The sequence below is a fragment of the Molossus molossus genome, unplaced genomic scaffold (genome assembly GCF_014108415.1).
Source record: "Molossus molossus isolate mMolMol1 unplaced genomic scaffold, mMolMol1.p scaffold_m16_p_1, whole genome shotgun sequence".
In the NCBI taxonomy this organism is placed as follows: domain Eukaryota; kingdom Metazoa; phylum Chordata; class Mammalia; order Chiroptera; family Molossidae; genus Molossus; species Molossus molossus.
Window position 1 is genome coordinate 82,867,781 of NW_023425344.1, and position 15,229 is coordinate 82,883,009.

The 15,229-nt window shown below is 38.1% G+C and overlaps 1 protein-coding gene across 3 annotated transcripts in view; it reads left to right on the forward strand.

Annotated features, from left to right (window-relative positions):
- TET2 (tet methylcytosine dioxygenase 2) overlaps positions 1-15,229 on the forward strand; it is a 127,307-nt gene that overhangs the window by 68,375 nt on the left and 43,703 nt on the right. For all 3 annotated transcript variants that reach the window (XR_004958479.1, XM_036253233.1, XM_036253234.1), the window contains one exon: positions 11,223-14,680. Coding sequence is in view for 2 of the 3 variants with exons in the window: in XM_036253233.1 (XP_036109126.1) it covers positions 11,269-14,680 (3,412 nt within the window). In the remaining variant the exon portion in view is untranslated. The remainder of the gene's footprint in view (positions 1-11,222; positions 14,681-15,229) is intronic.

Sequence of the window (15,229 nt, forward strand, 5' to 3'; positions counted from 1 at the left end):
TAAAACTCATTTGATGATGGCAGAGTATTTTATATACTTTTAATATCACAGAAGTCAAAGGATTTTATAGAAAAAAAAAATGTACTGCCTTGTAGTATGGCAACTATACAGATCTATAAATAGACTCTCTTATTTCCTTGAAAAAAGCTGACATGAGATTTAAATATTGTTTTTTCTCTCCACTTAGAGCAGTAAAAGACACACCAACAACCAAATCAATAAACCAAAAAATAAAAGCACAGAACGAAAAGCCTCTTCACAAATTTTTAGCATCATCTACATCTTTATGTGGGGAGAGAGACAGCCTCCATTCTTGAGTGACTCAAAAAGAGTCAAATGGTTCTGAGCTAAATTACAACCCTAAATGCACATTCGTGAAGTGAGATGCTGATCCATTTGCACACTAATGTGCTATTTTTAAGTCATGCATCGCAGCATCTTCAAAGAGGCCTGTCATAATGATGATGGATTAGACTGCAGAGTCCGTCCTCGATGCAGTAATTGTTTCACAGATGCTGCCCATGTGACTTGAATTCATAATAAATTACTGTCAGAGAGGTGGGAGAAGAAGCAAAATCAAATACCGCAGGAAAGCTGCTGTGGCGAAAACCTGTTTCAGTCTTAGGAAACCTAAACGTTATCTACTAGTCAAAAAGGCCAGTATTTCCCTCTTAGATAAACATGCTTCAAAAATGTGTTCTGACATAGAGGATGACAAAGGTTGACGTACTTGGCATTTTTAAAGTTCTCAATCTCTTCCTCAGTCTCTCTCATAGCTTATGAGAAATTATTCTGGAACATTAGCTGAAATCATTAAATGGCCATAATATATTATTGCATGAATCCTGTTTCTTACATTACCTCCTTATAATTTGACCTTTGGAATTTCCAAAAATAATGGTGGTATTTATAGCTAATAGAACTACTCTTATTGGTTCCTTAGAAGGCCAGACTTTATAGTGAATATTAGACTCAGAATAAAAAGATAAACATAAATGATATGACTAGTATGATATAAATTATGACATTTTAAATTGTGTTTTAATTAACATCTGTCATTGTGGTAAATAATTTCTAAAGCAACTTCTTTAGGTGTTTTTTAAAATGTTAAAGCTGGTTTTAGAATTTAAGTGGGGTTTTTTTGTTTGTTTTTTCATTCTTTTTAATTTTTTAATTTTATTTGCTTAAATCTTTTTGTGTATTTGTCTTTTCATTCTTAAAGCTTATCTCACTTTGTTGCTTTTTGGTAACCCTGTGAAGAAACGTCATGCTATCCCATGTAATCAAAACCTCTGTGTGTGTGTGTGTGTGTGTGTGTGTGTACAATTTAAATAATAAGCAACTTATTACATTTTGATTAGCAAAGATAAGTGTTAGAGTAAAGCAGGTAAATATATGCCATAACTTTTCCTAGGATAAGAATTCAATAGTTATCCCTGGCCTGTGTGGCTCAGTTGGTTGGGTTGCTGGTTTGATTCCCAGTCAGGGCACATGCCACGGTTTTGGACTTGACCCCCAGGAGGGGGCATGCAGGAGGCAGCAGCAGCTGATCAATGTTTTGCTCTCGCATTGATCACATTGATGTTTCCCTCTTTCTCTTTCCCTTTCTCTCTCTAAAAAATCAATAAAAAATATTTTTAAAAAGAGCTCAATAATTATGTCACTTTTGAGCATTATTATTTTAAATGTACCCCATTGAGGTTTTTAAAAATATGTTTCTATTGATTTTTTAGAGAGAGAGGGAGAGAGAAAAACATTCTTGAGAATCATCCATCGCCTGCCTCCTGCACGCCCCCTGCTGGGGATCGTGACCACAGCCCAGGCATGTGCCCTGACCTGGAATCCAACTGGGTCCTCTCCGTCCACGGGAGAGAGAGAAGCTCAATCCCTGAGACACGCCGGCCAGGCACCCCATTGAGTTTTTACATCGTTTCCTCTGTACTTGATGACAATTGATACATATTCAACTTAGGGCACTAGTTCTTTTGCCTCAGAGATGTTGATCGATATGTTTGCTGTGCTTTCATCGTCGTCCTTTTATAACAAACGTCGCCTTGGTGGGACATGTGGGGAATGAGTTCAATTTCATGGGAGAGGTTTGGTTGATGGTGCGCAGACCCTGGCATCAGGAAGCGCTCTCTCCTCTCCTTTGCTCCTGGGGCACTTGAACAGTCAGGTTGCTTTCCCGTAGCCACAGGCCAGGGCAGTGCGGCACCAGCCCATCTTTGTGTTAGCTCCACCCCACAGCACTTGCACCGTGGGGACTCAACTAATGTGTGACCAATGAACTGTGACTATGAACTTCACAAACCAACTAATGGGCATTGAGCTCCAATTCTCTCAATGACATTATCAACAGAGATTTACAAATTGTCCTCAAATACCTTAGGGAACAATCATTGGCAACCCACTATTGATTGAAAAGTAGTCTAGAAAAGTAGCAAAGAAGCAATCGGAAGAACTTTGTGGCTACCGCAGTTTTCATTTACTAAATATTTACACTTCCTTTTAAATTTTATTCTAGTCCACACAAAGAAAAATGATACCTTGATATAACATGCAAAATATCCTTAAATATGCTAATTATTACAGGCCTAGAAACATGTAACCAGAATACTTTATATTCTTTTTCATCCTAGGCCTGAAAAAAACTCAAACGTCAGCTAAATTTGAATTTATTAGTGAAATAAAACCTTCTCCCTGAACTGCGCCTTTTTCTTAATATTATGTGGCAGGAAATGCTTCTATAAAATTGCCACTCTGGCCCCCCTGAGAACAATTATTTTGTTGCCTACACTTGAGGAAATTGCTCAGTTTTTACATCTATAAACTGAGAGAATGGAACTAGATTATTTATTATACGCTGAATGTTTTATACAGAGGACCACCATCATCACATTTGGTCATTTATTTTGAACATGTCATTTTAAAATTTCTTAGCCTTCAGAAGTTTTACATACTATTTAGTAATTCTATGAGCAAGAGCTCTTTGTCCAGTACTACCCTGGACACCATCAGGAAGACACCAAAACAATGCAGCATGGAATTGGTCTCAGGGAACGTTCATTCCTTGGCAAAAAGGAATGTGTGTATATATATATGATTTGTTAATATTTTGGTAGCTCTAACAGAACCAGCTCACAGCAGTTTGCAAGAGCAGATTGTGAAAATGTCAGGACTTTCGTGAACTGGAGGTTGACAGCTTGAAATCAGCCAAGGCCCATGAGAGCATCTCTTAAAGAACATGTTAAAAGCTTGCTATTTATTTTAATATTGTAACTAAATGCTATAACATGAAGTAATTGATACCATGAAAAACATCCATGGAAAACTTAACCAGTCACCTTTTCCAGGTTTGCCAAAGACTCTTCAGCTTAGGCTCTTGCATATACATTTTGTAACAGTTTTAAGAAAAAAATTTAGTGCCTTAGAAAAATGAAACTAGATCACCTTCTTACACCACACGCAAAAATAAACTCAAAATGGATTAAAGACTTAAATGTTAGATTCGAAAACATGAAAATCCAGGAAGAAAGCATAGACAGTAAAATCTTGGACATTTCTCAAGCAATATTTTTTCTGATATATCACCTCAGGCAATGAAAACAAAAGAAAAAATAAACAAATGGAACTACATCAAACTAAAAAGTTTCTTGCACAGCAAAGGAATCCATCAACAAAATGAAAAGACAAGCCACTGAATGGGAAAACATATTCCCCAATGTATACCTAATAAGGGGTTAATATCCATTTTTTTAAAGGAACTTATAAAACTCAACATCAAAAAACAATCCAATTAAGAAGTGGGCAAAGGACCTGAATAGACACTTCTCCAAAGAGGACATACAGATAGATGGTCAATAGACATATGAAAAGATGTTCAGTATCACTAATCATCAGAGATAAATGCAAATTAAAACCACAGTGTGATATCACCTCACATCTGTCAGAGTGGCTATCATCAACAAATCAACAAAGCGTGTAGACAAGGATGTGAAGAAAAGGGAACCCCATACATTGTTGGTGGGAATGCAGATTGGTGCAGCCACTGTGGAAAACAGTATGAAGGTTCCTCAAAAAAATTAAAAATGAAACGGCCTTATGACCCAGTGATTCCACTTCTGGGACTGTATCCAAAGAAACCCAAAACACTAATTTGAAAGACTATATGTACACCTATGTTCACTGCAGTATTATTTACAGTAGCCACAATTTGGAAGCAGCCCGACTGCCTATCAGTCAGTGAGTGGATAAAAAAGCTGTGGTGCATGTACACAGTGCAATAATACTCAGCCTTTACAAAGGAAGGAAATCTTGCCTTTTGGGACAGCATGGATGGGCCTGGAGAGTATTATGCCAGGAAAATCGGCCAGAGAAGATCAGTGCCATATGATTTCACTTACGTGTGGAATCTAGTGAACAAAATTAACTAACAAAATAGAAACAGACTCATAGATACAAAGAACAGCTTTCAGAGGCGAATGTGGTTGGGAGCTGAGTGAAAAAGGTGAAGGAATTGAGAAAAATAAAACACCTCATAGACTCAGACAACAATATGGTGATTACCAGAGGGGAAAGGGGGTGGGTTGGGGAAGGAAGAAGGGGGGGGGGGCGAATGGACATGGAAGGAGACTTGACTTGGGGTGGTGAACACACAATACAATAAATATACAGATGATTTATTATATTGTACACCTGAAACTTATATAACTTTATTAACCAATGTCTCCCCAGTAAATTCAATAAAATAAGGTGGGGGAAAAAAAGAATAAATTAGTGCCTTAATTTTGATTGGCAATGTCCTCTTAGGTGAGTCATTATCCCTATTGTAAAATTGAGTCTCATTCTAAAATGAAAATTCTTTCTCCTGATTTTTATCGATACATTTTTATCGGCATAGATCACCAGATAGAAACCTCTGAGGGCTGGCATTGGAATATTCAGTTGCATATGGGGATAGTATTATCCTGATTGGCACTGTACATTATATTAATTAAATGTTCTCTGGTGTAGAAAAAATTAAATAAAGGCTATTTAATCTCAATTTCAAAAAATATAAATTATGAGAATTTAAAATATTTCCGATACCACTTTTTTTTTTTTTTCAAAGTGGAAATTTTCTTTTTATTAATTTTTGTTACAGATGTTTCTCCTTTTCCCCCCACTGATTCCCCCCTCCCCCTCCCTCCCTGCCCCTTCCCTAGATTGTTGTCCATGTCCACTGTTCATGCATACATGCGTATAAGTTCTGTGGTTCATCCCTCCCCCACCTCCCCACTCCTTAGGGGATTGTCAGTCTGTACCCCGCTTCCGCGTCTCTGGGACTACCCCGTTCCTCAGACTGTTATGTTCATTATATTCCGATACCACTTTATAAGGGCAAATATGAGTGAGTAACAACTTGTATCTTAGTTCTTAGTCTCTGAGAAACAAAAGCAATGCCATACAAAAATATCTCTACAGCAAAAATTTACGTTTATTCAAAAAACACTTCATTTAACTTTGGAAAAAGTCCGCCGCCCCACCCCCCAATTTGTAAAAATAACCTATCAGCTCTATTTTCACTGATTAGCAGGTAGATATCTACAACAATTATCTTGGGAGATTTTATTTTTGTCTTAGACATAGATTACTGAATTTATGTAAGCTTGAAAAAACTTTGTATATATAATACTGTAAAAATTACAGCATGACAGCTCTTTTTTAAAACAATTTTTTTTCTTTACTGATTTTAGAGAGAGAGGAAGGGGGAGAGAGAGAGAGAGAGAAACATCCATGAGAGAGAACATGTATTGGCCGCCTGCTGCATGCCCCCCACTGGGGATCAGGCCCACAACCTGGGCATGTGCCTTGAACCGGCGACCTCTTGGTGCATACGTTGATGCTCAACCTCTGAGCCACACAATGAGCTACAATGAGCAAAATGAACAGGTCTCATTTCTCTTTTTTATTAAAAATAGTGCTTGCCAATGTCAGCATGAAAGCACTAGGCAATTGGAAGAGTGCTGTGAAGTGAGTTAGTGGATCATTTAATATTTCAGAGTACACACACACACACCACACATACACACACACACCACACACACACACACACACCACACATACACACACACACACACCACACACACAGGGTAGTTTGGGACACATTGAAGTCAAAGAAAATAATTCTTTTTCTCTCTACACAGGCACTTTATTGGTTTAAATTTTCTGAGATTCATGGGTTAATAACAAATAATCTTCAAATAACAATTTATCCTCATCCTAAAATGTAAACATACATTTTTTTTTTTCCCCTCTCTGAAAAAGTTAAACATTTAACTTCTTGTGCTCAGTGAAGAAATTGCTGTCACAGACAGAATAGTTCTGATAATTAGTTTAGAGTTTTAAAATGACTATTGGGTTTAAAACTCCATATTAAAATAAATTTCATTTTAAGTCACCTTCATTTCTTCTTAGGAACTATTATTATGCTCATAAAAGATTTGCAAACTACATCTATTATAATTCTGCCCTTGATACTTTAAAGAATGTCCAAATTATGTGCAATGGATCATAATAGAGAGTAAAAATGCTTAAAATATCTTATATCTAAAAAATTGAGTAGGACAATATATATTGTATACACAGCATGCAAATTTTATATATAACATACCAAATGTACATGTATGTGTAAATACCTTCTGATTGGTATATGTGTAAATTGATTTTACAGTTGCCAAAAGAAAACATTTTTATTGTAGTGTTTGGTAAGCTAATTGATGTAGTTCAGGCTTATTTCAATGCTCCTAATTTTCGAAAAGTGGTAGTACCCCTGATTTTGGAGACTCCTCTTACACTGAAGCCTGCAAATCATTTTTTATGATTCTGGATCCTAATTTTTTTGTTAAGGGTTATTGATGATTAACAGTATTAGTCTAGCTGACCAATAAATTACAGCATAAGCCACATATGGAATTATGAATTTTTCGTACTCACATTAAAACAGTAAAAAGAAACAAATGAAAATTTGATGACATAGTTTACTTACTATATCCAAAAGAGTATACTGTATTTCAACATGTAATCAATAGTTTTTAAAATTGAGTTATTTTATTTTCCTTTTTTGACCACACTAAGATCTTTAAAACCCAGTGTGTATTTATACTTACAGTGCATCTTAATGTGGACTAACCACATTTCAGTGGCTCAATAGCCATGTGTGACTAGAGGCTGTGCATATCCAGCCCATCTCTTAATATTTTGAAGCAAGAAGGTCTCGCAGAAATAAAGACATCACTTGGCTCGGTGTTTTTTTTTTTTTCCTTTGTCCCTTAGGAATTATGACATTTTGTCTCATTTATTAATTAATATGCATACTTAAAAGTTCCAGAAACAATAAACAGTCCAAAGCAATCTCCCTCCTGGTGCTTTTCTCTGGCTTCTTCAGTTCTTTTTCTTGGAGGCAAAATATTATGACCAGTTTGTTGTGTATTCTCCCAGAGCTGACTTTATGTTTCTTTTTGTAAATGTGTAAGTGTGGCATTCTTATAGATACTTTTCTACAGCTTGCTTTATTTTATTTAATTACTTAAAAATATTTCTATCTAAAAATATAGATTGTTCCCTTTTGCTTTTGAAAAAGATTGGGCATACCTCATTTCACATATATATGAGCATACTTGTTAGATACGTTCTTAAAACTGAAGGGTCAAAAAAAGTTTCCATGAAATTCTGTAGATACTGCTAAAGTGTACTTCGTGGTATTAGTATTAATTTTGACTCCCAAGAACCATGCAAGAGAGTGTCTGTTTCTCTACATGCTAGCCAACATAGTGTATTGTCAATATTTTTTTATCTTTTTCAATTTCAGAAAAAGGGTGTCTTGTTGCAGTTTTAACGTGGATACTGCATATCTTTTGAAATATTTAAGAGGCATTTGCATTTTATAATCTGTGAACTGTCCATGTCTTTTGCTCATTTTTCTATCAGATGATAGGCATTTCCTTGTCCATTTCGATGAGTTTTATATATTAAGAAAAGTTTTATGTGACTTTTAACTTTGCTTATGGGTTTATTTTAGCGTGCATAAATTTTACTGAACTTTCTAGTGTTTTATGCCTTTGAGATATTGAGTCACAAAGAACTTACCCAGTCATTAGATAATTTTTTTTAAGTTTTCTGAGAATGCTGTGTGTGTGTGTGTGTGTGTGTGTGTGTTGGGGTGGGGGGGGTGTTGTTTCATGCTCAGATTTCAAATCCATCTAGAATTCATTTTCATATAAGATGTATGGGATAGATTCAACTTTGTTGTTTTCTTCAGAAGACTATCCAATTGTTTTAATATATTTATTTCAAATGTCATTACCTCAAACCACATTTCTTTTTGTATCTATTTCTGGACATTCTAGTCAATTCCATTTCCATTGGTCTTATTAACACTCTAACAGCTGTCAGTGTGCAAGTATAAGCTGTTTGAATACATAGCTCTAGTTGCTTTCAAATATTTTTTAAATTGGCTACTTCCCTGTTCAGGCTCCATTATGATTCTTTTTCAGATTATTCCAGCCACCCAATGTGTTTATTTTTGCCCATGAACTTTAGAATTAGCTTCTTTAATTCCTCAAAACATTCTGCTTCATTTTTATTGAGTACATTAAATGAATAGGTTAATTTGACAACTATAAAAGAACATATACCTTTCTACTTGTTTTAAACTTTTATTCAACTAGTTCTTCCCATTTTCTTTTTAAGTGTATTTCTGGTGTGTGTGTGTGTGTGTATGTTTTTTCTATTACTGTATTTTATTCCACAAAAATTTCTGACTGGTTGTTGCTTTTATATATATAATGGGTATTGATTTTTTTATTTCTTCAGCTATTTTACTGACTTCTCATCAACTCTAACAGTTTTTCAGTTGAAAATCTTGGTTGACCAGTGTACAGTCTTATCTGAAAATAATGATAACTTTAGTGTTGCTTTCCAGTGTTAATATTTTATTTCTCCCACTGTTTCATTTGTCTTGGTTAGTAAGGAATGGGTACTTTAATAGCCCAAAGACAAAATAGTCTTGATTCTTTTTTCTACTTACATTCTTAAAATAAATGTGATGAGAAAAAACTATGGGAAAAAGTGAACAGGGCAGCATTCACTTTATATAATGGATTATTTATGGTTTTTAGTGCCCATTTCTTCCTGCATTTTCTAACATTTGTACTTTGAAATATCCATCAATATTAGTCTCAAAAATGTTTGAATGAAGAAATGATCATTAGATGAGCAAATGTATATCAATCTAGTGATACTGATTGTATGCTTACTTTATCCTAAACACAAACATGAACAGAGTAGATATTTTTAAGGAGTTTATAGTCCAGTAAGAGAGTAAAATGTAATTGAGTGTGATATGTTTAGTGATAGAGCTTATAAAAGATAAAGAAACAGCATAGAAAGGGGGATGATTAATCCTCTTGGAACATCGAAGGAGGAATCCTAGGGTGTGATATCTGAGACAGTTTTAGAGGGATGCATAGAGTCCCTGGCTGCATAAGGGGACTGAGAAGGCATTCTGGGCAGAAAATACAGAAGTGTCACAGTATTTGTAAGCTGCTGTTGGATTATATACTGAGAAGAAGTAGGAGGAGAGAAATACAGAAACCTGCATATGAAAAACCGTTTATATTAGGTAAGAATTCTCAATAAAAGTGACAGCCAGGCCCAGTAGAAGAAAACAGATTCACCTAGAAAGGGCATTTTATGAACTATACTTTTCATCCATGTCCAATCCCCTGGGATGTTAACATTAAAGGCAGTATGCCTTATCTTCCAGGTGTGTTTGAGAAAAAGAGTTGGGGAACTACTAATGCAGGCAATATAAAGGCAGTAAAGTTGTTAAGGAGAATATGACATCAGATTTGCATTTTAGAACCTCCCCTTTGATAACAATTTGAAGGAGCCTTGGGGACTGGGGAGGAGACAGACAGGGCTATGGGAGAAACTTTAAAAAGTCACTGTGATTGATAATGAAGCAAGATCATGTAAGTGTGGCTACCAAGGGACAGTGAAGAAAATTCAAGGAATAGATAGGAAATGGAATTGATAGCTTAACAATGGTTTGCTATGTAAGGTGCTAGAGAAGACAGAAAGGAGAAATGTCTTTCTCCATTTTTCTTAGCATTTTCACACAAAGAATTATTTGGGAAGGAAATTGATAATATTCACTAATGCAGTATGACCTTCCCACATGACCTGTTGATTTTGATCACCCTTTTCTTTATGACCGTAAATATTTGACAGTTGCTGGAAAGACAAGAATAGTCATTTCTTCTTACAATATATTTCTAGAAGTGGGATCACTGGGTCAAATGGCAGTTCCATTTTTAATTTTTTTGAGGAAACACAATATTGTTTTCCATAGTGGCTGCACCAGTCTGCATTCCCACCAGCAGTGTGCTAGAGTCCCCTTTTCTCCACACCCTCGCCAGCACTTGTTGTTTGATGATTTGTTGATGGCAGCCACTCTGGCAGGTATGAGGAAGAAGCCTGAAATACTAACCAGAAAGAATATATGTACCCCTATGTTCATAGCAGCACTATTTGTAATTGCTAAGATTTGGAAACAGCCCAAGTGCCCATCAGTAGATGAGTGGATAAAAAAAGCCGTGGTACATATACACAATGGAATACTGTGCAGCTGTAAGAAAGGAAGGTCTCTTACCTTTGTGACGATATGGAGGGACCTGGGGAGTATTATGCTGAGCTAAATAAGCCAGTCGAAGAGAGAGAAATACCACATGATCTCACTTATTTATGGAACAGCATGAACAGAATAATCTGACAATCAAATATAGATCCAGAGACATGGAAGTAGAGAATAGACTGACAAATTTCAGAGGGAAGGAGTGTGGGGGATAGGATAGGATAGGAAGAGATAAACCAAAGAACTTATTTACATATATACATAACCAATGGACACAGACAATAAAATGGGGAAGGCAGGAGTGGGTGTGGGAGTGGGGAGGAGGTCAAAGGCAGGGGGAATATCTGTAATATTCTGAACAAAGATAAAAAAAGAATAGTCATTTCTTGAGTAGCTACGGGTCATCACTCTGAAATGTGAAAATGAGTATGACAATTTGCTATGTCTAGGAACTCCCAAATTATTCACAACATGAGTATTCTCAAAATATGTCACTAGTGTTAGATACGTATTAATGCACTGTGATTTTTGTTCCCATGCTCTTTAGGATTCACTCGGAGGGCAGCCTTGTGGATGGCCCCGAAGCAAGCCTGATGGAACAGGACAGAACCAGTCATGTTGAGGGCAACAGACTAAATCCATTCCTGACACCATCTCCTTCTCCCATTTGCCAGACAGAACCTCTGGCTATAAAGCTCCAGAATGGAAGCCCATTAACAGAGAGACCTTATCCAGAAGTCAATGGAGACACCAAGTGGCAGTCTTTCAACAGTTCTTATGGAATACCCCATATGAAGGGAAGCCAGAACAGTCGTGTGAGTCCGGACTTTATACAAGAAGGCAGGGGGTATTCCAAGTGTTTGCAGAATGGAGGAATAAAACGCACAGTCAGTGAACCTTCTCTCTCTGGGCTCCATCAGAACAAGAAATTGAAACAAGATCAAAAGGCCAATGGAGAAGGAAAGAACTTCGGGGAAAGCCAAGAAAAAAATCCAGACAAAGGCAGCAGTCAACCAAATGTCTCCAATTCGAATGATACGAGAGAATCTGTAAGCTCTGTGGCCCCAGAAAATGCAGTTCAAGATCTCACCAGTTTCTCAACACATAACTGTAGTGGGTCTGAAAATCCAGAGCATCAGATTCTGAATGAGCAGGAGGGAAAAAATGCTAACTACCATGACAAGAACATTATATTACTTCTTAAAAACAAGTCAGTGCTAATGCCTAATGGTGCTACAGTTTCTGCCTCTTCCATGGAAAACACACATGGTGAACTCCTGGAAAAAACACTGTCTCAATATTATCCAGATTGTGTTTCCATTGCGGTGCAGAAAACCACATCTCACACACATGCCGTTACCAGCCAGGCTACCGATGAGTTGTCCTGTGAGATCACTCACCCATTGCATACCTCAGGGCAGACCAATTTCCCGCAGACCTCGAACTCGGAGCTGCCTCCAGAGCCAGCTGCAGTGGTGACTGAGGCCTGTGACGCTGACAGTGTCAGTAAACCAGCGGCAATGCTAGGTACCTGTTCCTTTCAGAAACCAGAACAAGACTCGGTTTTCGAGATACACCCGTCTCCTGTAGAAAACAGTACCATCCAAGGAACCACAAAGCTAGTGTCTGGTGAAGAATTCTCTGCAGGTTCCAGCAGCAATTTGCAGGCTGCTGGTGGCAGCTCTGAACGGTATTTCAAGCAAAATGAAATGAATGGTGCTTACTTCAAGCAAACCTCAGTGTTCACTAAGGATTCCTTTTCTGCCACTATCACACCACCGCCATCACAGTTGCTTCTTTCTCCCCCTCCTCCTCTTCCGGAGGTTCCCCAGCTTCCTTCAGAAGGAAAAAGCACTCTGAATGATGGTGTTTTGGAAGAACACCATCATTATCCCAACCAAAGTAATGTAACTCTTTTAAGGGAGGTGAAAATAGAGGGTCAACCTGAAGCACCACCATCCCAGAGTCCTAATCCATCTACATATGCATCCAACTCCTCTCTGGCACTTCCAGAAAGGCTTCAGAATAATTGTGTTAACAAGAATGACCTACGGACTCCTGGGCCAATGACTATTCCATTGTGTTCTGAGAAAACAAGACAAATACTAGACCATCCCAAGCATAACCCATCAAGTCTTGGTATGAGTGGAGTTCCGCGGGACCTCTGTCAGCAGCTGGTGGGACACAACGAACAAGAGATTCTGAAGGGTCGAGACAAGCGACAAACACTAGATCTTGTGCTCCCAACACAGCCCCAACTGAAACCAGGATGGATTGAATTGAAGGCCCCTTACTTTCATCAAGCAGAATCTCATCTAAAATATAATAGAGCATCAATGCGGTCAGTTCTTCAGTATCAATCCAACTCTTCCAATCAAATGACCTCCAAACAATACACTGGAAATTCCAACATGCCCGGGGGGCTCCCAGGGCAAGCTTACATCCAGAAAATGGTGCAGCCAGAGCAGAGGCCACAAAGGTACCAAGTTGACATGAATCAAGGGCAGTCTCCAGGTACAGTGGACCAGCATCTCCAGTTCCAAAAACCCTCACTCCAGGTGCACTTCCCCAAGACAGACCCTTCCCTCGAAGCTCACGTGCAGTCGCTTTGTACCCCGAAATTTCATTTTCAACAAAGACCAGATCCCCACACTGAGAAACTCGTGCCCTCATCATTAAAGCAGCACTTGAATCAGCAGGCTTCAGAGACTGAGCCCTTCTCAAACTCAAACTCACACCTTTTGCAACATAAGCCTCATAAGCAGGCAGCACAAACACAGACTTCCCAGAATTCACATCTCCCTCAAAACCTGCAGCAGCAGCAAAAATTACACATGAAGAATAAAGAACAAATTCCCCATACTTTTTCTCATCCCTCAGGCAACAGTGATCAGCAAAGAGAAGGCTCCTTCTTTAGTCAGATTAAAGTGGAAGACTGCTTTCATGGTGAAAATCAGTATTCAAAATCAAGTGAGTTTCAGACTCATGACACCCAAATGCGATCAGAGCACATACAGACTATGAATAGTAGAAATCCCGCCTATGGTCAGATCTTGAAATCAAGTGCAAGCAAAGTACAGATGTCCTGTGCAAACAACATTCACCTAGTTTCAGAGAATACAGAACAGACTATAAATCCTGAAATTTTTGCAGGAAACAAGACCCCAAACTTGCATCACATGCGGTATTTTCCAAATAATGTGACCCCAAAGCAAGATGCTCTCCACAGGTGCTTTCAAGAACACGAACAGAAGCCTCAACAAGCTTCAGTTCTACAGGGATATAAAAGTAAAGACCAAGGTGTGTCTGGTCAACAAGCTACACAACTCACTCAGCAAAGGTGCCTGATGCACAATCGAGCAAACGCTTTCGCTGTGCCCGACCAAGGAGGAGGTCACCTTCAGGCCCCTCCCCAAAAGGACATTCAAAAGCACGCTGCTCTCAAGTGGCACCTCTTACAGAAGCAAGAGCAGCAGCAAAACCAACAACCCCAAACCGAGCCTTGCCATAATCAGGCACACAGGCCCATTAAGGTTGAACCTGGATCCAAGCCCCATGCCTGTATGCACCCCAAGTCAGCACAGCCAGAAAACAAGATGTGGAAAAAGATAACTAAGCAAGAGATTCCACCTCCGAGCTGTGATAATGTGCAGCAGAGGAGCATTCTTGAGACCATGGAGCAACATATGAAGAAGTTTCAGGTCAAATCTTTATTTGACCATAAGGCTCTTACTCTCAAATCACAGAAGCAAGTAAAAGTTGAAATGTCAGGGCCAGTCACGGTTTTAACTAGACACACCACTGCTGCAGAACTCGATAGCCACACCCCAGCTTTAGAGCAGCAGGCAACTCCTTCTTCCGAAAAGACACCAACCAAAAGAACAGCTGGTTCTGTTCTCAATAATTTTTTAGAGTCACCTTCCAAATTACTAGATACGCCTATAAAAAATTTATTGGATACACCTGTCAAGACTCAGTATGATTTCCCCTCATGCAGATGTGTAGGTAAGTGCCAGAAATGCCCCGAGACACATGGTGTTTATCCAGAATTAGCAAATTCATCCTTAGATATGAGATTTTCTTTTCTTCTTCTTAATTTTGAGTCTGGCAGCTATTTGTAAAGGCTCTTAAAATCGGAAGCTTACATTTCTTGTCTTTGAATCACAAATGCTTGTGCTCTGCAAGAGAGAACTTCACTTAGTTCAGTTTTTTCAGAATTTTAAAACAATTGTGCATGCTCATTTTCCCCTGCATTCAAACCCTTGAAAACATAAAGGTATCTGTTTGAGATGAACCAATCTATTTGTCTTTATATATCATCTTCTGGAGAGACAGCCAGGCAGGAAAAACATCTATTAAAGTGAGAAAATTAACTGTCATATGCAAACAAATGTAGAAGCTTTTAATATTTTTTAATTCTAGGCTGAAGGTGTTAGTAGTTTTACAAGGCTCATGTCTAGATAGGGAGACATTGTCTTTAGTCCTGGTGAGTTGGGGGAAATTGTAAGGATGAAGTTCTGAATATTCATGAGGTCGCCCTTTGTCCTTATACAC